Below are 27,596 nucleotides of genomic sequence, written 5' to 3' on the forward strand. Positions count from 1 at the left end.
TATTTTACCTTATTGCATTATAACTGTAACAGATAACAAAAATAATCAATTCTTTTTACTGTCAATGAAAAAAGAAATGTTTTAATTCTGTTTGGAGGAAAAGTTTTAATATAAACGAAAGCAAATTGTTTACATACCTCTAGGAAGTTGTCTATGCTTATATAAAACACAAAATTGCCAAGTACAAAATGAAGCTATTTTTCTAACATAATGTCAAAATTCTCTCTATAATACCACTTTGAAGCAAAAAATGGCCCCATTTCATGGCATAAAATTTAATCAATTATATGTCTATGTCTTACTTCAAGTCCATAGACTGATTGACAGACTTCGGATATTACCTTTACGGCCCTTTCAACACTTTGTGAATGTGCAGACAAATCAGGTAACTCTGCCTTTCTGCCGCTCATCATTAATTCCTGAAATTCATGATTTGATAATTCTTCAGTCAATGCTGGCTCTGACACTCCACTTTGAAAAAGGTCTATCAAATGTGACCAATGTAAAGCGTCAAAATTTATTGTTGAATTTTTTTAAAACGCCTTTTCATTGGTTTCCCACTTCTGAAAAAGAAAAGAGAAATCAAATTATTTTATTGACTTGAACAAATGAACACAACTTTTATTGATTTATTTCATTAAAATACTAATTTAAAATGGACGTATAAACGACGTAAACAATTTGATCAGTTTTATATAAATAAATGTTTACTTACCTAATTGTTAAGATTCTTTTTATAGCTTCTCACTTCTATTTCGTCTCATTTTAACATTGAAAACGGAATATTTTCAAGCAAAAGGGTAAAAGCATTAAATCAAAGATTTCTTAAAGCAATTTCGTGGATTTCTGGAGGCTGCTTTTTTTATTTGTCTAATCATTTTAAAAATATATAGTTGCTGGCTATGAAATTTATTGTCTAGTTTAATTTCAAACCTGCTAACTGCATAAACTTCTACAATGAATCTAACCAGGTGGTACATTTTAGTGGTCAGTTCTGATGGACAAATTTTTCGAGTCCAGAAACACGTTAATCTGATTGCCAAAGTAAGCCATCTTGCCTTTTAGGTGCGAATTTTTCGAGTCCAGAAACACGTTAATCTGATTGCCAAAGTAAGCCATCTTGCCTTTTAGGTGCGATCCTCCACGCTGCGTACTGAGGGTCTACTATACCTCTTGAAATCCAACAGCATACTCTAACAGTAATCTTTGGTCACCAGTTAGATCGTTGTTTTCTTTTAGTGTAGAGTAACTGCTCTCTAGAGGACTACTCACTGGTAAAAAACATTAGGGGCAAATGATGGTGATTATTAGCACATCATTTTCCGAGTTGACCCGTGAATGATGTTGGGCTTCTTGCACTTCCATCAATCGATTTAAATAATGTCCTAAAAGGAAGCTCCCTCTGGTGTTGGGAACAATCGATGGTATGAAGTTTTCTTTGGAGTTTAGTTTCTAATGATGAAACCAGGTCCAATTTGCATCCAGTGTCAGTGCTTGTATTGTCTAAAAGGACAGCCTTTAATGTATCAACACTCTCATACTGTTCTAAAACTTTGAGAACTTCATCTGCCAGAACAGCACCAACAGTAAGATACTCCTCCTTACTTCCACGTCCCATCTCCGTTGTAAATGTCAAGTGGTGCTCTTGTCTTTTATCATTTCTTCGATTTTTGTTTTCCTTTTCATCCAAAGTTTCCTTGTAAAATAGAGTGTCTTTGTCATGTTTCCCATCAACAGCAATGCAGACAAGACTTCTAATTGTTTGGTTATGCTTCCCTAACTGTACTGACATGCAGAAGTTCAAGTGCAATGTGCCTTGTTTGGGGTAAAAATGTAGTAAAAAAAAAAAAAGATGCTTTTAATAGGCATTATTTTTTGTTCTTTCCTTTTTTCTGTCAATTTTTTAAGTCAATATTTGGTTTTAGAAGACCACCGCCTCCAGATCCAAAAGAAATGCATTTGCAAGACTTGCACCTAAATTTGATGAGACATCACCCCTGATGAGTTCAAAGGCGTAACGAGGAATTTTCATCAGGATGTAAATACTCTAACAGTCTTGCTCCAGTTCAAAACTTTCATCGGCTTCATCGCTATTTACTGATGTAAGGATGATATTTTGGTCATGGGATGTTGAAGGGACAGGGGAAGCGAGTGATGAACCAACTTGCTTTTCTCCTAACACAATTAACTTTTTACATTTTTCCACTGCAGCTTTATCAACAGGTCCGAGTTGAAAATTGCCATTGGGTCCTATTTTATTTTTTTGGTCCTTCACATATTCTCGCCCTTCCAGAGAAATCTGAAGTATAAAATTAGACAAATGTTTATTCTAATCTATTCTTATCTTAGAAATAATACTATTTTATGTACAAAAAAAATGTAAGAATTTCCTTTTTCATTGGTTTGCATAAAATACAAGTATAGAAATTCATTTAATTTAAGATGTGTATGATATTGTCGTTAAAAATATTTTTAAAAAATCAAGAAAAAATTTAAAAAATAAAAATAAACTTACTTTGTTTTTGATAGGACAGGTAAAAACTATATGCCTTGACTGACAAGTTTTCTTGGATTTTACTTGTGCGAATGGAAATTTAACTAACTTTCTTGGATTTACATTTTTGGATTTTACCGTCATTGGATACTTTACTTTCACCAGACTATCCATTCATGGAATAAGTCAGAGAGAGTTGCAACCTCTAATGATGGCGGCCTGAACAGAACTGAAAGAGAGAAACAGACCAAATATCAAGGTCTCATGTACGATATGAAAAGAAACTGGAATCTTCGGGAGATATCAATCATACCAGTTATCATATGTGCTACAGGGCTTATGAAGAAGAACCTGAAGTCCTACCTTACTAATATTTCTGGTGAACCAAGTGCAAAAGAGATCCAGACAATTGCACTTAAGGGAACAGCGAGGATACTAAAAAGAACTCTCGGTTGGTTTCAATAAAAAGCGGGGCAATGTTGGCATCTGGTTTGGCTGCCCCATACTCAGCATTACAATCTTCAAAGGAAGAAAAATGAAAAAAAGTGCAATCATCTTTTTCTTCACTCTGTTCCCTCTGCTTCACTTTTTGTTATCAAGTAAGATCTTTGACTTACTTGCAGTTTCATCAAATACTTTTGCAAGCAAAATCCGATCCCGCATGAAGGAAAGTATTTCTTCGAAACTCCGCGGATTAAGGACTATCCACGTATTTAGTGTTTCCTTTTCAAATTAAATATGTTTTTAGCTCTTTTTCAAAGTGTTTTTTTTAGCATGTTTTATTAATTATTTGCTCTTATTATAAGCTCTATCTCCTGTTTGGTTTTATCGAGCTTTTATATCTGGTTGAGATTACTTTATAAATATTAATTCTTTAATATTTATAATATACTTTAGTTTTACCATCTTGAATCATTTTGGTAAATTTAATTGTAATTTTTATTTTATTTCATTTTATATATACATATATATGTACATATATATATACATATATATATATTTTGTTTTGTGAGCTGCGACGTTGTCTGGCTGTTGAAATAATTATATATATATATATATATATATATATATATATATGAAGCAAAATAAGCAAGGCTCGTATCCAGACGTTGCTTGGGTAGTATATAAAAGATTGAATTATAAGGTTGGTGCAAAAATAATATCGGTTTTTCAGATATGTTATTTTTATACATGATTTCTGGCCAAGATCAAAGTGTAGTATCTGTTCCGGCAGATACTGCAAGCTATGACTAGCTATGACTAGCTATGACTAGCAAAGACCAGATGTGGGGGCAACCCCACATGTCTGACCGTTAACCAGCTCCCATTTCCCACCTCTCGGGAGCTGGTCCCCTTTTCCCCTTCCCCCTCCCTTCACTCCTCACATTAAAAATCGGCCTTGTGCCTAATTTGCTCGGTGGGGGAGCAAATAAATACCATCTGTTCCGGCAGATGCTGCACTTAAGATAATTTGTACCAGTCAATGGAGGGGAAACCCTCTATACTGGGACAATTATTATTTTTGGTAACCAGAGTGCCCCCTTTTTGCCTACTTTTAGGGGAGCTGGTTTTTACCTCACATTAAAAACGGCCTTGTGCCTAATTTGCTCAGTGGGGGAGCAAATAAATACCATCTGTTCCGGCAGATGCTGCAAATCAAAGACCATTGGTCTTGTGGCAATCTTCTGGTCCATGTAGGGGCAACTCTACATGGGACAGCTGCCAAATCACTATCCAGCTCCCATTTCCCACCTCTCGGGAGCTGGTCCCCTTTTTCTCCTTCCCTCTCTCCCTCTCTGTTCACATTAAAAAATGGCCTTGTGCCTAAGTTGCTCAGTAGGGAAGCAAATAAATACAACCCTACATGGGCCAGCTGGCAAATCACTATCCAGCTCCCATTTGCCACCTTTAGGAAACTGGTCCCCTTTCCCCTCCCCCCCTCTCTCCACATTAAAAATGCAGCCTTAATTGATGCTGATCTCGAGCTCGACCACCCAACAGTCGTTCGCCATTAAAGTAAATAGGGAAGTCTAAAAATTGGATAAATTGGTGCCGTATGAATTAAATGATAATAAAAATATCGTCGTTATGAGGTTTCTTCTTCGCTCCTTCTAAGCAAAAAAAAAAAAAAAAAAACGATCCATTTCATTTTTTTATTGTTATATATATGTATGTGTGTGTGCATCAATAGATATATCTATATCTATCTCTACATCTATATATCTATAAAAGTGAACATGTCTGTCTGTCTGTCTGTCTGTCTGTGTCTGTGTACATTTCCCTACAAAAAAACTTTGTCAATTTTCAGTCTATAGACTCGGGATTTGAGATTTGAGATAAAGGGGTATTGAGATTTGGGAAAATCTTTTTAATCGGTTTTCGGACAGAAATTTGGCTGTGAAGGGGGTCAAAGTTCAACGATTTGATCTGTGAAAACTCTACTAAACTCCTCCGCCAAAGTCTAAACACTTAAATTTCAAATGTAGGTTACTTGGATATGGATCAAACTTTATAATTTTATTTCAGCCCAAAAATAAGTATTATGGGGTCAAATTAAGGTCAAATTAAAAAAAATTTGATCTCTGCGGTCTCTACCAAATTACTCAGCCAATTTCTGGTCTAAACATTGTAAATTTTATATAAAGGATATACAGAGATAGGGCAACCTTTTTAATCGGTTTGCGTTGAAAATTTGAGCTGGCAATGGGTCAAGGTTCAAAAGATTTGACCTTTGCAGTGTCTAGCAAACTACTCAGCCAATTTTGGATCTAAACATTTGAAATTTATACATAACGGGTATTTAGACATATGGCAAGCATTTTAATCAGTTTTGGTGCGAGAATTTGTCTGCCAAAAGGTCAAAGTTGAAAGAGTTGACCTTTGCAGATTCTACAAAATTCCTCTGCCAATTTTGTGTCTAAAGACTTGAAATTTTAGATGTAGGTGACTTGGACATGGGTAAAACTTTGTATTTTGATTTGAGACCAAAATAATAAATCTTAAGGAGACAAAATTGGGGTCAAAGATAAAAAAAAATATACCTCTTCGGTCTCTACCAAATTACCCAGACAATATTTGGTCTAAACATTTGAAATCTTACATAAAGTGTATTCGCACGAAGGGCAAGTTATGAACAGTACATAGAGCCCGAGCAAAACCGGGTCGAACTGCTAATAGATAGATAAATAAATAAATAAATAATAGCATGAATTGTGTCACAGCGTTGCCTAGGTTGTATATGAAAGAATGATTTAACTATAAAAATATCCGAAGAAATATTCTAAAAAGAAATAAATTTTCCTAGAATAAAATCACGTGCAAAAACTATATTCAATATTTTGGATACATCTTTTGCTGCTCCCCTCTCCAAGCAAATTTCAAATAAAACTTAATTTCGGGTTAGTCTCTGCTGAGGTTACAGTAAAAAATAAACTATACATATACATATATACTAGCATGGATACCCAACGTTGCCAGGGTCGACATGATGTTCGGTTTGGACACACCTCTTATACTAAGGATAAATTGGTGCCGTATGAATTAAATTTCATTATTATATGTTAACTCCATCGTTACCCCAACAAAACATTAAAAATAAAAGAACGGATTAAAACACGAAAATGTAATCCCCACCCCTCAAAAAAAAAACAGACAAAGTGACAAACTCTCCACCACATATTTTAGCAGAAGGGATACGAAGAGAAGCTATTCTCCGGATATTGAGCGCCTTTTTATGACTATATACAAGTTTTAGCGAATTTCTTTAATGCTATCTCAGTCTAGAAAGATTGTACCTACGGTGTGTTGCAACCAAAACAAACTGTAAATAATTCAGTTTTAAAAAATACCAAAGTAGAATTTGTGTTAACCGAAATACACGTTTTTTGTGTTATAAAAATGGTGAGATATGACTAATTTTGTTATTAACGGTAAAAAAATTAGATGTTACGATTTCAAAAATGTGGGAAAAAAATAAATAATAAAACTGGTAAAAAAAATGTAAATCTTTTGTTTTTGTTTAAAGTTAAATTGATTTTTTATAGTTAAATTGGATCGTTTATTTATTTAAAAAAAATAAAAATCATCTGGACCACAACGTTAATTGTGGAATCACGTTGCAAATTATTTTATTCAAACTAATTCCAAAAATAATGCTTGGAAGTTTGTGTGAATTATTTTTAGTTAAATTCTACGCTGAAAAATAACAAAATAAAAATAAATTGGCCTCCAGGGGAAATAACTCAAGTCGGTTTATAAAAAATCGATGTCATTAAAAAATAAATTGAATTAAATATGTTATCAATATAAATCAAATTTAAATAACAAACTTAAATAGAACACTTAAAACAATTCTCTCACTATAAACAATAACTACCATACCGCTATTTAATAAAATCGAGTTTCCTTAATGTGATATGCAAATGAGGTCACCTCTTAATCGTATAATTTGCAAGAATCATACAATATACAAGAATAAATAACCTTTTGTATATATTAATCAAATTGTGAACAAACAAAAAACAGAAAGGAATACGAATTTATATATATATATATATATATATATATATATATTAGTTTATAATGGTGTTCTGACAACCTGCTGCAAGGTACCTTCCTGAACCTTCATGTTAAGTACATGGTTGCCACAGCGAATGGTGACATCTGAAGTGTGTGCGACACGAAGTTGTGTCTCGTGGATCACCTAACACACTTCGTAGCTGAGGCTAGCTCAATCCTAATAAGCAAAAATGTATACTTCTATCCGAGTTTTGCCAACGAAGACGCCGACAAAGTTTATACAGTTTATATTAGTTCTAAATTTAATCCGTAGATTGGATTTAGAATAATATTTCTAAAGATTAAAATGATTTTGATGTGTGAAATGGTTTCATAGATGATGCAATGTAATAAAAGGCACAGTCGTTATAAGCTGATGAATAAATAAATAAATAATAAATAATTCAATAATTTTTTTTTATTTACCTGAATGTTCATTTTCTTCAACTGTGGATGGTATTTATTCCATAGGTCATTTCGGGTGTACATCCCATCATCAGTGGAAAAACAGATACGTTCTCTAGGCTATCAATTGTTACATGGCTGTTTTGTTTAGATTTTAAATAGAAAAAGCTCAAAGTGTAAATAATTCCGTTATCTATTCAGGGGAAGTAATTCTCTTTTCTTTTTTTTTTTTGTACTTATCTGTAGATTTTCTGATCAAGTGGACGTAATTCAAAATTGTTGGCCATCGATATGTGCTGCGCATTGATTATGTAACGATTGCGATGTGAACAAGGTTGTTGGAATTTGTGAGCGCAAATACAGACACCCTTTCCTCCTCCTTCCCTTACTTCCTCTCTCTCATAATTATATATTTATATAATATGTATATGTAAATATATATATGTTTATATATATATATATATATATATATATATGTATATGTAAATATATATATGTTTATACAGGGTGGGCCAAAATAAGAGTCCTATGCTAATGGTTCCGACACATCTTCTGAGAGCTCCAATTAAGATGAAGTAGTCCAGCCAATCCCCCTTCGTAGGAGTGCCACGTCACCATGTCAAATGTGTGGTCTGGAGACCAGGGGGAGTGTAGAGTTGAATGTAATAATCAAAGAAATTTAAAGATAGGACCCTTATTTTGGCCCACCCTGTATATATATATATATATATATATATATATATATATATATATATATATATATATATATATATATGTACGTATATATATGTGCATACATATATATAGATATATATATATATGTATATATATATGTATTTATATATGTATATATATATATATATGTATATATATATGTATTTATATATGTATATATATGTATATATATGTATATATATATATGTATTTATATATGTATATATATATATATATATATATTAGTGATGGGACGATTCCAAAATTTTTCCCGATTCCGATACAATTACCGATTCCTTTCAAAATTTCCAATCCGATTCCTGATTCCGATTCCGATTCTTTAAAAATTTATACATATTTAATTAGAGATTTGTTTTGTCTTGTTTTTGTTTTGTTTCTTTCATAAATTTGCAAAGTATTACATAAACACCTGGGCAATGTCCGCGTATATTTTTTCTCAAATGCTTGCTCTGTAATTGATTAAAAATTATAAGACAACTGTGACAGTAGGAACTCTTCAATCGTAAGAGTTCTCTCCCCTTGTACAGATTCGTTATGCTGGAGAGTTCATAGATGGCTGATGAATAAAGACGTGTAAAAATACATCTCGTGTCTAGTTCTTACTTATTACTAACAACCAAGTTAATATTACATGGTGGCAGCGAGCAGAGAACGAAACCAGAGAGACGATAAGTCACAGACGGAAACAACGGTGTGTGAGTACTTAATGAGAAAAAAAACTTTTTTCCTTATTTAAAAAAAAAATATATATTGGAAGTGTGAAAAAAAAAAAAAAAGATGGTGTCTTCCAAATATCGCGTTACCGACACTGGACTGGTTTAACGAGAATAAGCATGAGGCATATAGCGAATGGGTTGATTTTATGTCTTCTTATTTCATTATCAACAAAGTTGAAGAAAACGTGAAATACAATTATATTTTACTCAGTACCGGGCCAAAAAGGTCGCAAGCTTTTAAAAAACGCTCAACTTTCGAATGAACAAAAGGAGAATTTTGACAACATATTTTCAATATTCGAATATTCCACATGATACAAAAACCACATGATACAAAAACCAAATAAATGGGTCGAGAGGTTAGAATTTTCTTCAATGGGGCAAAACAAAGACAACATCGACGACTACCGAGTCAAATTTAAAACAAAAGCGGACAGATGCGATTTCGGGAAAAACAAAGACGAATGCATTTTGGAACAAATTATAAAAGAGCTTAGGAGTGCTGAGGAAAAGCGTAATTTAATAGCCAAAACCGAATTAACTCTTGTTGCGGGCCAGGATATAATAATCCTAACTCGCTACAAAAGAAAATAATGAAACGAATGGAAAGAAGGAAACAAAACTCAATTGCTGAATAAAATAAACAGGTCGTTTATTTTCTGTCGAAAATAAAGGGTTTAGGTGGAACACGTGTTCATTCAGTCGTTGACGACTACGCGCGTGGAAAAGAAAGGAATGAAGTAGAAGAACGAGCAATGGCAGTCCCGCATGTAGAAAGAGAGAGAGAGAGAGAGAGAGAGAGTGTTGGCCTCAGCAAAGCCGCGCGTGCATGATAGCAGTCGTCCCCGTGGAAAAGTATTCAAGCCAAGAGCTGTGGACGCGAACTTGTCTGGTTGACGAACCAAGGCAAAAGGGAAGAAAGAGGAAGTTGAATGTTTGTTGTTGACTTTTATACCGGGGTCAGTGTTCTGACTGCGCATGTCTAGATTTTCTTTCAGGGGAAGTGACGTTTCCCATGTGTGCATACATGTGCGCGTATATGTGCGTACATGTGTGTGTATGCACATGAATATGAGTGTATAAACGTGAACGTGAATATATGTACGTGTCTGTGCGTATGTGCGTGCGTACATGTGTGTGTGTGCATGTGAGGAAAAAAAACATGTTCAAACACCCTCAAATCACCCATAGACAGTATTAGGGCGTATGAGATAACCACAAAAGATAATTTGCGATACAAAGTCGCCAACGAAGGGAAAAATGAGATATACCACGCGGTATCTACAAAAGAATAAACCATGCACAAGATGCGGCAGACATCACAAAAATAGAAGAGAAAACTGCTATGCCTTCAACAAAACGTGTAGAAGATGCAATGGCTTACACCACTTCGAACAATACTGCCTAACGAACCTACATGGTCGGAAAAAACCAAAAGAGGCACAGAACTGCAGCGGAACGAGACAGGGTAGCAAACGAAACAGTCACAAAAAACACTTTTACCAAAAAAAAGAAATAAAGCCAACATCGGGAGAAGTGCACGCCAGTGGAACTCTCTGCCGCTTGCCTGTTTCCCACCTGACTACAACTTGGACGTCTTCAAGTCCAACATAAACAAACTCCTGACAAACCGCCCTCTTAAGACACTCTATCAAAACCCCAAATACTAATGATTACTACAATACTATCTCATTGATTACTGTACACGCAATAACCCTTATCCCTGAGTGGCCTTCGGGCCTTGATAAGTGGTGACTCCCCCCCCCATGTAAAAAAAAAAGACGAAGATGATGAATCGTACGAAAATACCGAATTATTTTTATATACTATTGGTGCATTAAATGATAACCGAGATGAGATATTCGCGAATATCGACTGCGAGGACGCAGGAAATAAAAAACACAAATTAAGGATGAAAGTCGACACAGGCGCAAACGGAAACATCCTACCCGTCCGGATATTTAAAAGAATGTACGAAAATAAATATGGTGGCCGAACATTAAATAAACTAAGAAATGGTCCAAGGGAGCTAACTCCTGGATATCGAAAACAAGAGTTAACTACCTTGTAGGCTGAGAACGGAACGAAAATTATCCACCATGGATCGATCATCCTAAAAATAAAACATAAAAACTCGGCGATGATGAGAGCAAAGTTTTTCATATGTGACAGCGACACCACAATATTAGGTCTTAGGCCAAACATCCGACTAGGTCTAGTAACCGTCAACTGCAGCATAACCAAAGGGCACTCACCAAAACAAGTAAAAAATATAGAAAACCTCACTGAGGAATACCCTGACAAGGGATAGGGAAATTCCCATGCGTCCAAAAGATACATCTTATTGAAGATGCAATACCAGTAGTACAACCGCCAAGGAAATTCCCAGTGCACCTCAGAGATGAACTAAAACAAGAATTAAACAAAATGGAACACATGGGCGTAATAAAAAAAGTTACAGAACCCACAGAATGGGTCAAGACCATCGCATGCAGCAGAGAAAAAAAATGGAAAGATACGGATTTGTCTAGACCCTAAACCGTTAAATAAATACATAATAAGGACACACCATAAAACGCCAACACTAGAAGAAATCTCACACAAATTGGCGGGTGCAAAACACTTTTCAAAACTGGATGCAAAACATGGCTACTGGGCAATACAACTTGAAGAGGAATCAAGCCTACTCACCTGTTTCAACAATGCACCATCAGCCAAAGCAAATAAAATTTTATGGTCTCATCTGGGACGAGACTGGATCTCACCCAGACCCCGACAAATGCGATAAAATAAAATCGAAACCAGCACCAACTAACAGGGAAAAACTCCAACAATTCTTAAGTACGATACAATACCTAAGCCCCTTTATACCAGATTCCAGCACCAAAACAGTGCCACTGAGGTCATTACTCAAAAAGGATGCAGAGTATCAGTGGAACGATACACACGACAAGACGTTCTGAACGATAAAAGACCACATCCACGAAAAACTTTGTTTAGCATACTTTGATCCCAATGCAGACACAACTATTCAAGTAGACTCAAGCATGATAGGATTGGGTGCAACACTTATTAACAACAACAAAGTTGTTGCCTTTGCGAGCAAGAGTATGACCGAAACGGAATCACATTATGCAAACATAGAACGCGAACTACTAGCAGTAATATTCGGATGTGAGAGATTCCATGCATACATATATGGGGAAAAATAATAGTGGGAACGGACCACAAGCAACTAGAAAATATTCAGAATAAGAATATAGCGCAGGCACCCCCACGGCTACAAAGAATGTTATTAAGATTGCAACAGTACGATGCACAAATAATATACAAACCAGGAAAAGAAATGTGTATCCCAGACTACTTGTCAAGAAACCAACCAACCTTAGGTAAGGAAATCGAACTTGACTTAAACATACACACTGTTGACATTACAGCTCAGAAACAAACCGAACTACAAAATGCAACTGAAGCAGATGATGAACTCAGAATACTTAAAGAGGTGATACTAAATGGATGGCCAGGTGACGTAAAAAATACTCCTAAAATAATTAGAAATTACTGGTCACTGAAAGAATGCCTATCCGTACAAGATGGTATGGTCACAAAGGGACAATCCATAGTCATACCCAAAAGTATGCAACACATGGTACTAAAGAGAATTCATGATGCTCACGAAGGCATCGAAAAATGCCAACTTAAGGCGAAAAACAGCGTGTTCTGGAGAGGAATGTTCAAGGACATAGAAGATCTAGTAAGGACGTGTGAGATCTGCAGAAAACATCAAATAAGGAATCAAAAAGAAACTATGATCATCAAGGAACATGCAACACGACCGTTCCAGTACATTGCCGCAGATATTTTTTATTTTAACAATCAACAATTCCTACTGATCGCTGATCAATATAGCAAAATGCCCTTCGTCAAAACGCTGAAAAGCACAACAAGCTTAAATTGCATAGAATACTTCAAAGCAATATTCGCTGTTCATGGCATACCTGAAAGGCTATACACAGACAATGCAAGATATTTTGTCTCCAACGAGTTCCACAATTTCGCCACAGAGTGGGAATTCACTCACATCACATCAAGCCCCAGGTACCCACAATCAAACGGGTTCATAGAACGAATGGTCCAAACTGTAAAAAGAACATTCACAAAAGCCAAACAATCTAAAATGGATTGTCAAATGGCTCTTCTATGCCTCAGATCAACCCCACTTGACAACCACCTGCCATCCCCGGCAGAAATCCTATACAATAGGAAAATAAGAACAAAACTTCCAACCTTGTTAAGCGCAGACAACCCAAGAGATGAGGAGATCAGACAACAATTGTGTGCAAGAAGCAAAAAACAGCAACAACGTTACAATAAATGTGCAAAAGATTTCCCAGAACTAATTGTTGGAAGCAAAGTGGCAGTCCTACAGGAAGATGACACCTGGCAACCGGCGACAGTGGTCGACAAATGTGCTGAACCACGCAGTTACATCGTCAAGATACAAGGGGATAGAAGATTGCTGAGGCGCAACAAACGACATCTGCAAGAAATATATAATCCTCGAAAACGAACTGCTATAAACGCATTCAAAACACTAGTTGGGATGATACAACACAAATGCCCCAACAAAGCCCTGGCTCACTAGAAGCAAATACTCCGTCCAATATCAACGACAGAGACACGCCACACGACAAGCAAGGACAACCAGTGGAGGCAAACCAACGGTCAGAGATACCAACCCGAAACTGACCCATAAGAACAAGGCGACCCTCCCCTCCACAAGTACAAGGACTTTATAATGTACAAATAAATAAAAGACACCTATCTGAGAGGAGGGATGTGACAGTAAGAACTCTTCAATTGTAAGAGTTCTCTCCCCTTGTACAGATTCGTTATGCTGGAGAGTTCATAGATGGCTGATGAATAAAGACACGTAAAAATACACGTCGTGTCTAGTTCTCACTTATTACTAACAACCAGGTCAATATTACAACAACAAAACATTTATTTTGATTTTAAAACAAAGCTATATCGTATCAGTTCGTATTTACTGTATAACATGCTACTTACATAAATAGTTAAACAGTTGAAAATATTCAAAGATTGGTAGACAAAATAAGAAAACGATGTAAGAACAACCTATTTAACAACGTCACCTCTCATTGTTATGAACGAATTTCTAAATAATAATGTTACTATTTAGAAAAACATTTTTTAACGTGAGATTGCGTGAGCTTTCTATGCCTTCTCTCTATGAATGAACTAAAATTTTATTTTAATTATAAAAATTTGGTAATTGATTTACTTTGCTATAAAAAAATAAAACAAAACGAAGTGCAAATGGTGATGATGACGACGACGACGACCACAACGACAACAACAACGACGACTTTGTAGATTAACACGCAGCTAAATCCCTATTCCAAAATGAAATATTACTTTTATAGATTACGTGTTAGAACATTTTTTTTAAATTGACGGAAAGAAAAGCGATCATGGTACTTGTGCAGTTTACGTCCCTCATTAAAAAAAAAACGAAAATTTCAAAAAATTTAAAAAAACAATTATATTCTACATACTCGTTATGGAATGAAGTTCTCCTAAAAAAAATTCACTTAATTTTCTCAAGTAGTTTTGTTTTTACAGCTTGTTTTCAATCTCGGGAACATGGAATTTCTCTAATAAATCGCTCAATTGATATCAAAGGGAAGTAATCCATTATATTTCGCCCAAAATCAATGCTAATGGCGTAGTTTAGATTGACTGTTTCGAATGCCTTTTAGCGATAAAAACAAAATTATTTGATGAAATTAAGTGAAATTTTGGGTTTGTATTACTGTACACATAGATTCGAAAAAGTTGTCAAAAAACAAATATAGAACAAATAAATGTTATCAAAGGCAAGATAAGTTACTTTTCTACCTAACTGGATATATTTTTTGTGTTTTTATTCAGTGCAACATGTTTATTCAGTTCGAAAAACATGCAGTGTTTACCGATGTATTGGAAAATTCAAAATGGCAGCCGACTCCCTCTCGGAGAGGGTACGTTTGGGAAAAGGTATTATAAATAATAAACTATACAAAATACTGTTAGAAATTCGCTCAATATATGTTACCGTGACATAAGTTGACATATATTCGGTTGTTTTCTAACAGTATTTTGTCTAGTTTATTATTTATAATACCTTTTCCCAAACGTACCCTCTCCGAGAGAGAGTCGGCTGCCATTTTGAATTTTCCAATACATCGGTAAACACTGCATGTTTTTCGAGCTGAATAAACATGTTACATTGAATAAAAACACAAAAAATATATCCAGTTAGGTAGAAAAGTAACTTATCTTGCCTTTGATAACATTTATTTGTTATATATTTGTTTTTTGACAACTTTTTCGAATCTATGTGTACAGTAATACAAACCCGAAATTTTTTATGAGAACTTCATTCCACAACGGGTACGTGGAATATAATTGTTTTTTTTTTTTTTAATTCTCGTTTTTTGATGGGGGACGTAAACTGCACAAGAGTGAGATCAGTTTCAAATATAAATTTAACGTAAAATGATAATCGTTTCTGGGCACCCTAATTCTTTATGGATGTTTTTTAAATTGTTTCCCCCTAAATTAAGTTCGATTTTCAACGTTGTAAAACCATGTGTAATCGCTTAAAAAGTAGACACCCCCTCCTCCAATACGAACACATAATTTAAAATTGGTAACACACTACAATGTTTTGGAAAAGGGCTCATTTTACGTTAAATTTATTTGTGAAATTGACCCTCTATTTTAAGTTTCTAATCGTTTTATATTTATTTATTTTTTATAATCAAGACTGTTTATAGGCAATGTTTATATTTCATTTTTAAATAGTTACGTGTAAAACGGTAATAATGTATTCTCGTGAAATTATCGGTGTTTTTTATTCCGTTTTCATTTTTCGCCCATCGCAATTATAACTTTTTGTTGCGAAAAGAAAAGTTTGATTCTCCATTTTATAAACGACACAACCCTTTCCTAATACTAACCCTAAGTCCGTGATAATAAAAAAAATTAAGCGATTATTTGTGTTTTTATGATTTTGCCGATTGGATTGTGTTGTGAGGCAATGGTAAAATAATTAGTTAACTGCTTTAAAACGATTAGAATGGCTGGGAAACGGGTGATCATTTTATATTAAATTTAGGAATTTAAGAAAATTGGGGTTTGCATTACTGTACACATAGATTCGAAAAAATTGTCAAAAAACAAATATATAACAAATAAATGTTATCAAAGGCAAGATAAGTTACTTTTCTACCTAACTGGATATATTTTTCGTGTTTTTATTCAATGTAACATATTTATTCAGCTCGAAAAACATACAGTGTTTACCGTCTACCGATGTATTGGAAAATTCAAGATGGCGTCTGATTCTCTCTTTAACATGGTAAGTTTGGAAAAAGATATTATAAATAAAAAACTATACAAAATACTATTAAAAACCCGCCGAATATATGTCAACCTATGTCACGGTAACATATATTGAGCGAGTTTTTAACAGTATTTTATCTGGGTTTTTATTTATAACACCTTTTCCCAAACTTACCGTGTTAAAGAGAGAATCAGACGCCATCTTGAATTTTCCAATACATCGGTAAAAACTGTATGGTTTTCGAGCTGAATAAACATGTTACATTGAATAAAAACACGAAAAATATATCCAGTTTGGTAGAAAAGTAACTTATCTTGCTTTTGATAACATTTATTTGTTATATATTTGTTTTTTGACAACTTTTTCGAATCTATGTGTACAGTAATACAAACCCGAAAATTGGGCAACGGAAAAGGGCCATTAGGGTTAGACTCGTCTTAAAACAATATCCCCCCGCAAGAACCGTTCTACAATTTATTATCATTCAATATGTATTCTATAACTGCCCTTTTTTCCTAGCTGGCCAAAATGGTCCCTTTTCTGTTGCCCAATTTTCCGGACACCTAAAATTCATTTACGATTTTTACTGAATGAGTAAATACTTTTCAAAATATTTATTTTCAAGCATGGAGGGATGCCGTGTTCCTCTTTTAAACTATATGAGTGAGGATCTAACACCTCCCATCAGTGTAAATACTTATTTACAAATAGTCATTTTAAAATTTGGCCGTGAGGGATTAGCCATATTTTAAACTAGAGGGCAAAGAGCTGAGCCCGGCACTTCTCCAACAGTCCTAATTTTCTGTTACTAAAATGCGGTTTTTCCCTATTTATCCATTTTTGCCGTTGCCACTTTTACCCTGCTATTTATTCCCTTGCAATTTTACCGAGCACCAAGAACACATAGCTTCAAAATAACAGAGTAAAATATTAAGCAATATTTATTTTTAAATATTATTGGGGAGATGATTTAGTTCCCATTTAAAACTAGTGTAGCCCACTAAATCCCTCTTCAGGACGGTCTTAAAATCTATTTTGCAAATTAAAATTATGGATATTGTAAATATCATGACCTCTGGAATAAATGTGCTATTGTGATAACTGAAATGATTCTAGATAGTGTAAGATAGAGTATTACCACAACTTCCAATTTCACACACATTTGATGGTATTGTGCCTATTTTGTGAAAATATGCTATATATTTTACCCAATAAATAATTCAAAGTGTAGTATCTGCTCTGATATTACACTTTATCCTTTATGTCCTCTGCCACTGACAAAAACCCTTCTAGACTGAGACAAGTTTCATTGCTGTTTCAATCCCTTTTGAGAGAGTTGGATTCCCTGTATTAAAAACCGACCTTGTGTCTAACACTACCTTCGGATAGGGGACGACAAGTAAATAGAATCACATGTAAACTAACTCACACACCCCAGACAAAATGAGATTCTACATTTTTAGGCGATTATGTGAACATATTAAAAAAAAAAACTAAAAAAAAAAAAACTAATTGAAAATTTAGAGAGCGGGATCAGTTTAGTATATATATTTAAAGTAAAATCATCTTCATTTTCAGGCCATTATAAATTATTATGATTGTTCATTAAATTCTTTTACAACTTACCCTAAGTTAGACTGTTAAGTTCATAAAACCCGCATATTATCACTAAAAAAATAACCCCCCACATACACAAACGCACAGAACTTACATATTATAGCAATCTTTGGTTAACTGTCCTTAAACGTTAGAATTACTTGGATATGGAGGCTCATTTTCTGTTAAATTTACCTGTAAAACTGACATTATGAATTCTTAAATTTATTATTTTTTTGCTTCTCGTCTGGTGGATGATTTTTTAGAATAAGAAAGGAAGAAAAGGAGGCGAAATAAATGAATACACAACTAATAAATGTTACCAAAAACAAGCGAAGCTACATTTTCAACTACCTGGATAATTTTTTATTTTCTTTTTTTGCACTTTAACTTATTTTAAAGTGTTGGTACTAGTGCATGAGCTGGCCTGGGCGTGGCTTATCACTCGCTCGGATTTCTCCGTAAAATGACGTCACATGCTGCCATCTGACGGAGAAAATGGACGAGGGGTGGGGGTGGGGGGCTTACAGAGAGAGAAAACACGAAAAAATAAATGGCCGACAGGGGGGGGGGGGCTAGCAGCGCCAAATACAAGTTTCCAGAATATTTCAACACGAAACTGCTTGAAAAATTAATTCTAGCATTTTCTTTAATTACTATAAAATTAATATAGTGGTAAAATTATTTAAAAAAAAAAAAGAAAACAGAAGCCAAACCATTTCCAAAAAGGTCAAATTCACGAAATTAGCCATTAAAAGAATAATAAATGGTAACAATAACATTATCAATAAAAGTTACTTTCCAACTTATCTGCATCATTCGTTGGTATTTTTAAGTAGTTTTAAGTGCTTTTTATTTCATATCGAATGTTAGAGCGGAAATGCCAAGTTCTAAAATGCCGTAAAACATACCCTGTTTTTTTTTGTTTTTTTAAAATAATTACTACTTTTTTAAATAGAAAAATGAATGATGCAGGTAAGTTGCAAAGTAATTTTTATTGTCAAATGATAACAGAAAAACTTACCGTAATTATTTTTCACATGCATGGGAGTCAAATAGAAGAAAACTTGTCGTAATGTTTCCAAGGAAAAAAGCTAAACAAAAAAAAATGGACGACTGGGGGGGGGGGGCTAGCAGCAGCAGCGCCAAATACAAGTTTCCAGTGCTTGAAAAATTAATTAACGAATAACACCGACCACTCTAATTTGTTTTGTTTTTTTTATAGGTAATTGAGGTCGCTGACAACGAATCTGATAGTCAAACTTGGGGCAAATTTACCGTTTGCATGGTATTTACCCCTGAACCCACGAACTACTTTTGACCATTTTGCAGCTTCCGTTTATGCTACGCGCATACAGGGGGGGGGATGTGAGACACAAATACAACAGGAACACAATAAAATAGTTAATATTTAATAACATAGCCCTTCTGCAATTTGACAGCCTACAATATTTTGGGAATTCCTTGAATTAGATTACAGCAATACTACGGGGAAAAGGCGTCCCACTTTTCTTTAATTTTTGTCCAAAGTTTTTCCAAATTTGAAATTTTATCATTGCGTAGCGTTTTCTATAGGATTGAGGTCTGGAGATTGTGCAGGCCAATCCAAACATGGAATATTATGCTCTTCCAGGAACCTCTTGACATTGTCAGCTGTTGCATGGAAGCATTATCCTGCAAGAAGATGGGATTATCATCCAAATTCCGACCAAAATAGGGTACAAATGCTCAGTCAACATATTCAAGTACTTGGTCGAATTAATTCGACCTTGCAAGTGAACTATAGGTCCTATCTATCTATCTATCTATTCTATGTAAATAAAACGAACTCATTTTTCCCCTCCAACTTTGACCTTAGTAGGATTAAAAATCATGACATTACATGCAAATGTAATGCGTATAGACTGTAGCACATTATCTGAGGTTTGCTATAGGCCTAATACCTCTACAGTTCCTCGACAATGGTACATTCCTATATTTTTTTCCGGTGAGAGTCCACTGCCAAAATCGCTTAGATTCAATGGAAGTTGCAACATCTTTTCTAGGTTACTTATGCCGTTTATTTTTTTTTTTTTAAATCTTTTTTCCCTGATTTATGCTTTCTGTTTTTTCAAATAGAAATAAAAAAAAAATTAAAAAAGAAAAAAAAACGCAAAAACGCAATTACTATTATTGTTTTCTTTTTCAATTCAACATATATTTTTACACAAAGATTACAACGTAACGATATCGTGATTTCACTTGCATTACACTTAAATTAAAATTAAAACAAATAAATTAATTTAGAATTTTAGAAAACAGAAACATTCATTTAGAATTCGAGTGTGATGTGACTACTGAAACTAAACAAAAACAAACTTCACTGCGGAATTGATATTTGACCTAATTCAATTTTTAGTTAATTCATCAGTTTTTTTTTTTGTTTTTTTTTTTGGCGCTTTCGCTTCAATGATTCGAGTTCGACCCCCTCCTCCTTCAAACTTTTCTGAGATTTTTCAAACACACGGGAATCGCCGGACCGTTCGTATTGCATCCTGTTTGTTTTTTAATTGTTTTTTTACACGATTTTTTAAAAATAGTTTTAATATTGTTTGCTTTTATAATATTTAAACAGGGTTATGACTTCGGTTTGTTTTTATTTTACCCCCCCCCCAACCACACACGCCTCTAAAAACCAGGAGCAACGCCAGGTACCCCCGCTAGTATATATATATATATATATATATATATATGAATTCGTATTCCTGTCTGTTTGTTCACAATTTGATTAATATATACAAAAGATTCCCTACGTTACTCTCTCATTTATTTCTATATATAGTATCATTATTGCAAACTAGACACAATAAAGAGATCATCTCATTTGCATATTACATAAGGAAAAATCGATTTTATTAAATAGAGGTATCTTAGTTAATGTTTCTAGTGAGAGAAGTGTTCTATTTAAAATCGTTATTTAATAAATTTTAAACAATAATTATATTGATAACATATTTAATTAAATTTATTTGGAATTATTATTCCAACATCGATTTTTTTTTTAATCTTTGTTTTAATGTTATTTGCTCCTTTGAAACATAAACAAAAAATAAAAACTATCACCTGATAAAATAATTTGGTAATCTCAATAAATTTCTAGTTTGAAAAAATAATTCCGAGTAGATAGAAAAATGTTTCGCTTTTATTGTTTTTTTTTTTAAATATAAAAAAAAAAAAACAATTATTATTATTACGATGTGACCCACCTAAAAAAAATAAAGATCTACTTTTTTTGGCCTAATACGTTTAAATAGCCTTTATAAATAATATGAAAGAAATTTTGAAAAGAAAGCAAATTAACATTTTAGAATGGTGTATCACTTTTCCATATTAATTTAACATAAAATGAGCACCCACATTTTGGCCACCAAGCGTTCAACGAGACATGTCACCTCTAACATCTTTTCAAGTTTGGCGATCGAGGGGGGGGGACAAAACATGACAAATGCAATTTTTTTTTTGGTGGTGGGGAGCGGGAATTACATTTAAAACATAAAATAACGATAAATTTAATAAATTTTTATGAGACCACTCTGTACTTTCCCCTAACAATTTCATTAAAAAAACGAACCCACAAAATATGACAAAAATTCGTTTGTTTTTGGAATTAATTTTTGGTAGATCTTCATTTGTTTAGGGGTTCTGCCTACTTGGCTATTTATTTTTCTGCGATCGTACAGGAATTCGCTATTTTTATTGAAACAAAAGTTGTAATGATTTATTTTTAATTATTTTTTTTTGGGGGGGGGGTTTCTTTCCAGTGCTCAATATCCGGAGAATAGTTTCTTCTCTTTGTAGCTCTTCTGCCAAAATATCTGGTGGAGAGAGTATCACTAGGTGTATCAGAATTTTTGTAGGAATTTTTGACACCCCTAACACGAAACTGCGAATAAAATATTAAAAAACTCGTAATTTCTCTTTTAAAAGTGGGGTGTTTATTTTCTTTATGGATTATACTTCTAAAATAAACTATTAAAGTTGTTTTAAAAGTAATAGAAATATGTTTTTTTATTTTTTTAAAAACAGTAATGAATTTTACGAACTCAATATTTTTCAATTTTTAAACTTTAAAAATCTATCAAAATTTTTCTATTGAGTCTATTTTTACGATATTTTCAGGGTCAATGTGAAATATTATGCTCTTTCCAATAAACCGAATATAATATTTTAGACAAAGTTTTTTTTTTTTAAATTCACGCCCCCCCCATTTTCAAGTGTCTATTAAAAAGTAAATAATTAATTTACTCACCAAAGTTTTATACATCACAAATTGAAGAGAAAATGTCAATAAATAATATATTCAAATTTAAAACAAAAAAGTAGTGTTTTTTAGAAATTTACCTGTAAAGTTTAAAACCTTTTTTTTTTAACCACGTTGTTTGTTCTTTCTTTTTTTTTTAATGAAACCTTGGTCCTTGCTCCTTTAATTGAACAAAATTAGGGCTTGAATTACATTTTTCGAGTAGTTATAAGCTTGGAAAGACAGGGGGTCGAATAATTCACGCCTCCCATTTTGAAATGTCTATTAAAAAGTAAATAATTAATTTACTCACCAAAGTGTTATATATCACAAATGGAAGAGGAAGTGTCAATGTATAATATATTCAAATTTAAAACAACAAAAAAGTAGTGTTTTTTAGAAATTTACCTGTAAAGTCCGAAGTTTAAAACCTTTTTTTTAAAAAAACACGTTGTTTGTTTTTTGTTATTTTTTAATAAAACCTTGGTCCTTGCTCCTTTAATTGAAAAAAAAAATTAGGGCTTGAATTACATTTTTCGAGGAGTTATAAGCTTGGAAAGACGGGGTGGAATTATTCACTATTTTTCACGAAATTTCTGACACACCTAGAGTATCACATACTTCTTTTTTTTTGTGGCGATTACATTTATGCGTTTTTATCCGTTCTTTTATTTTTGAAATTGTTGCCCATGATGAAAATGATTGGTATATTAGGTGTGTCCCAAACGATACTTCATGTCAACCCAGGCAACGCCTGGTACCCATGCTAGTAATATATATGAGGTGTCCAATAAAGCCACTGAAGGGTTGAAAATCTTTGTCATTTTACCATGAATGATTGTTTTTTTTTTTATTTCAGATATTTTACAGACAACATTTTCGAAATTTATTATGGATACATATGGCATTGAACAACGTACGCAAGTTGTGAAATTGTTTATCAAATCAGGGGTCAATTTGGCAACAACATTATCTCTCGCTATGGCAATGTCAAATGGTCACTACGTTCCCCAGACTTGACTAACCCTCTCTTTTTCTTGTGGCGATATCTTAAAGAAAGAGTCTATGTTAACACACTCCGAACCCTGCAAGAATTGAAGGAAAACATCAGGAACAAAATACGGGAGTTAAATCGCAATCCAGAGATTCTGCAATCTGTCATGAATTATGTTTTGGAAATAGCACAGATATGCGAAGCTGAAAATGGGCAACATTTAAAAGACATTATTTTTCATGAATAAAAATTGTTTGAATTTTTTATATTTTTTTATTTCTCGATGTCATTATTAGATTGTGTTAAAATTACAGAAAGATATAAAAAAAATTACAGAAAAATATAAAAAAAATTACAGAAAGATATAAAAAAAAATAAAGAACTATTAAAGTTCAAAACCCTTCAGTGACTTTTTTGGACAGTCTGCATATATATAAAAACATGTCAGTGTGCTAGAACGTTTCCTTCTTAAATTCTACGGTCCTGGATATGACCTTAAACTATATCCAGTGGTGAGGCCCCAGCTTGTGGCTTTAGGGAGTGTGGAGCCACCCTTTAATTACCATTGCTCCCAGGTCCACTCTGACGCAGAGTGGTAGTACCTGTTAGGGTTCCAACTATGGGTTAAATAGAAACCGACTTGAAAACAACAAATATATTCCATTAAAATTTTTTTTCTTCAAAATCTTTGGATTTGGCATTAAATAACCCGAAAAATATGCCGTAAAACAAAAACAACCAACCAACCAACCTAAATTCTACGCAATTATGCATGATGTAGAAAATAAAAAAGAAAAAACGATTAAGTGTAATAGTTAAATGAAACCAATCATCTAATAAACCATAAAACATGAATAATTAATTAATGATCGCTCATTTTTTAACGTAATATGTTAATTAATTAACCTTCATGGAGTCGTTCATATATACATAATTGAGTATACTAAGAAGTTGGTTTTAATATTTTTGAAAGAAAAAGTATCCGGCCTTCGGACTTGCCCTTTTTTCTGTTGTTCTTGGCCTTCGGGCCAGGATCAAAGTGTAGTATCTGTTCCGGCAGATACTGCAAGCAAAGACCAGATGTGGGGGCAACCCCACATGCTTGACCTTTAACCAGCTCCCATTTCCCTCCTCTCGGGAGCTGGTCCCCTTTTTCCCTTCCCCCTCCCTTCACTCCTCACATTAAAAATTGGCCTTGTGCCTAATTTGCTCGGTGGGGGAGCAAATAAATCCAATCTGTTCCGGCAGATACTGCACTTAAGATAATTTGTACCAGTCAATGGAGGGGAAACCCTCTATACTGGGACAATTATTATTTTTGGTAACCAGAGTGCCCCCTTTTTGCCTACTTTTAGGGGAGCTGGTTTTTACCTCACATTAAAAACGGCCTTGTGCCTAATTTGCTCAGTGGGGGAGCAAATAAATACCATCTGTTCCGGCAGATACTGCACTTAAGATAATTTGTACCAGTCAATGGAGGGGAAACCCTCTATACTGGGACAATTATTATTTTTGGTAACCAGAGTGACCCCTTTTAGGGGAGCTGGTTTTTACCTCACATTAAAAACGGCCTTGTGCCTAATTTGCTCAGTGGGGGAGCAAATAAATACCATCTGTTCCGGCAGATACTGCAAGCAAAGACCATATGTGGGGGCGACCCCACATATAAGACCTTGGTCAATGTAGGGGCAACCCTTCATACCAAATGTCACTATCCAGCTCCCCTACTCCCCGGGGAGTTGGTCCCCATTTCCCCTTCACTCCTCACTTTAAAAATCGGCCTTGTGCCTAATTTGCTCAGTGGGGGAGCAAATAAATACCATCTGTTCCGGCAGATACTGCAAGCAAAGACCATATGTGGGGGCGACCCCACGTATAAGACCTTGGTCAATGTAGGGGCAACCCTTCATACCAATTGTCACTATCCAGCTCCCCTACTCCCCGGGGAGTTGGTCCCCATTTCCCCTTCACTCCTCACATTAAAAATCGGCCTTGTGCCTAATTTGCTCGGTGGGGGAGCAAATAAATACCTCGCTTTTTTCTGTTGTTCTTGGCCTTCGGGCGGGATCAAAGTGTAGTATCTGTTCCGGCAGATACTGCAAGCAAAGACCAGATGTGGGGGAAACCCCACATACCTGACCTTTAACCAGCTCCCATTTCCCACCTCTCGGGAGCTGGTCCCCTTTTTCCCTTCCCCCTCCCTTCACTCCTCACATTAAAAATTGGCCTTGTGCTTAATTTGCTCGGTGGGGGAGCAAATAAATACCATCTGTTCCGGCAGATTCTGCAAGCAAAGACCAGATGTGGGGGCAACCCCACATACCTGACCTTTAACCAGCTCCCATTTCCCACCTCTCGGGAGCTGGTCCCCTTTTTCCCTTCCCCCTCCTTTCACTCCTCACATTAAAAATTGGCCTTGTGCCTAATTTGCTCGGTGGGGGAGCAAATAAATACCATCTGTTCTGCAGATACTGCACTTAAGATAATTTGTACTAGTCAATGGAGGGGAAACCCTCTATACTGGGACAATTATTATTTTTGGTAACCAGAGTGCCCCCTTTTTGCCTACTTTTAGGGGAGCTGGTTTTTACCCCACGTTAAAAACGGCCTTGTGCCTAATTTGCTTTGGTGGGGAAGCAAATAAATACAATAAACTATATATATGAGATCACAGTGTAGTATCTGTTTTGATGCTATACATAATTTTTCTTTAGTGAACAGAGGGGGCATCTTTCTGGACTAAGGAAATGTTGTTTTTTTTTTTGCCTACTTCCACGGTGCCCCTTTTGGGGAAACTGGTTTTCCACCAACATTGAAATGACCTTGTGTCACATTTTTCGTGGTGAAGCAAATAAATACCAAGAGAAAAAGTAGGCTTTTTTTTTTTTTTTTTTTTTTTTTAATATCAGAGCGAGAAAGTTTTTAACCGTGTCGTCTATTTAATCATAAATCGTGTGCCAAAATTTAATCATATTTATTTTGTGTATATAAAAAAATTGACAATTTTATTTTTGCAATAATACTTCCACAAATATGCTATGGAGTGAGGGAGAGAGAGAGAGATGGTGTGTGGTGGAGTGTTGTGGGTGACGGCAAAATGACAAGGCGATCGGGCGGCTCAGTGGCCGTGGAGCCTCCTAATGTAAACAGAATTTATGTGAAATATTAAACGATTCTGCTTTAATGGTTAATGTCGGCACGTTACTTACGGAAAAACGGTTAATTCAACTACAGAAGCACCTGCTAAAAACTATACAAGTTCTATAATTGAATCCCCACCTAAAAAAAACCCACTCATGTAAGCTTACTGACGGCATTATTAGCGTCCTAACTTATAAAAAAAATGAACGAATCTCTTAGTTAGAAAAAAAAAACAAAAAAAAAACAGCGCCGGGTTTTCGGGGATGCTAAAAACGAAAATCACAGTTAAATTTGTTTTATGATATGAAGAAATTATTAGGTTGCCGGGAAGTGGATGCTCATTTTACGTCAAATTTATATAGGACAGTGATCACCCACTTTTTGAAAAAGTAATTTCTTCATATTATGCCCCAAATTTAAATGTGATATTTGTTTTCAGCACCACAGAAGAGACGTTGCGGGCCTTTATTTTATCGTTACTTCCATGGCAGGTGCTCGTCTGAGCTCTAATCTCTGGTCTCCCCTCGCCGAACTTTCACGAAAAACACTCGTCTAGCTGAAACCACTGTCCAAAATTTCCCCCACTCTTTATCTGTACCAAAACCAAAACGTAGATTCCATGAACAAAGCTTCTTTCTTAGAAGTGCACACGCCTATGGAATTCTGTTCCGTTTGCTTGTTTCCCACCTGACTACAACTAGGATGTCTTCAAGTTCAACATAAACAAATTCCTGATGACCCACTCCTTTAAGTAGACACTTTATCAAATCTCAACATTAACGTACTGTACACGCAATAACCCTTATCCCCGAGCGGCTTCCGGGCCTTGATAAGTGGTGACCACCTTGTAAAAAAAAAAAAAAAAAAAAAAAAAAAAACACCGAAAACCTATAAAAGTCGTCATTTTAAAGTTTTTTGAGGAGTTGGAAAGAAACTTGACATTGACCAAAAAACCTTTAACATTATTTGGATGAAGTAAAGAATAGATACCCCGTAGCAGACGACGCCGCCTGGCGGTGCCAGGCGCACAATTCAACTAACACCGGTGATTCGACCTTGACATTGGCACAAGCACATGGCGTCGGTTGTTTTTAAACACGTCAAATAGCAAACATGCTCGAATATTCACCAGCATTTTTTAAAAAATATATTTACAAAACCTTTGAAGATTTAAAAGAAAAAGTATATATTTACAAAACATTTTAAGACAATTCAATATTTATTCTTTAAAACATTAACTTCAGCGACAATTAATATATTTTCAAAAT

At 34.6% G+C, this 27,596-nt stretch overlaps 1 protein-coding gene across 2 annotated transcripts in view; it reads left to right on the forward strand.

Moving 5' to 3' along the window:
- LOC145248877 (putative thiopurine S-methyltransferase) overlaps positions 1–24,168 on the forward strand; it is a 149,612-nt gene extending 125,444 nt beyond the window's left edge. Inside the window, exon 8 of one of the 2 annotated variants that reach the window (XM_080110635.1) lies at positions 23,053–24,168. In XM_080110635.1, the coding sequence (XP_079966761.1) occupies positions 23,053–23,213 (161 nt within the window). In that variant the 3' untranslated portion in view covers positions 23,214–24,168. The remainder of the gene's footprint in view (positions 1–23,052) is intronic. The other variant, XM_080110633.1, reaches the window with a different exon arrangement.
- Positions 24,169–27,596: the final 3,428 nt, after the last annotated feature.

Source organism: Euprymna scolopes, chromosome 27, assembly GCF_053919585.1.
Source record: "Euprymna scolopes isolate OS-2025 chromosome 27, ASM5391958v1, whole genome shotgun sequence".
Classification (NCBI taxonomy): domain Eukaryota; kingdom Metazoa; phylum Mollusca; class Cephalopoda; order Sepiida; family Sepiolidae; genus Euprymna; species Euprymna scolopes.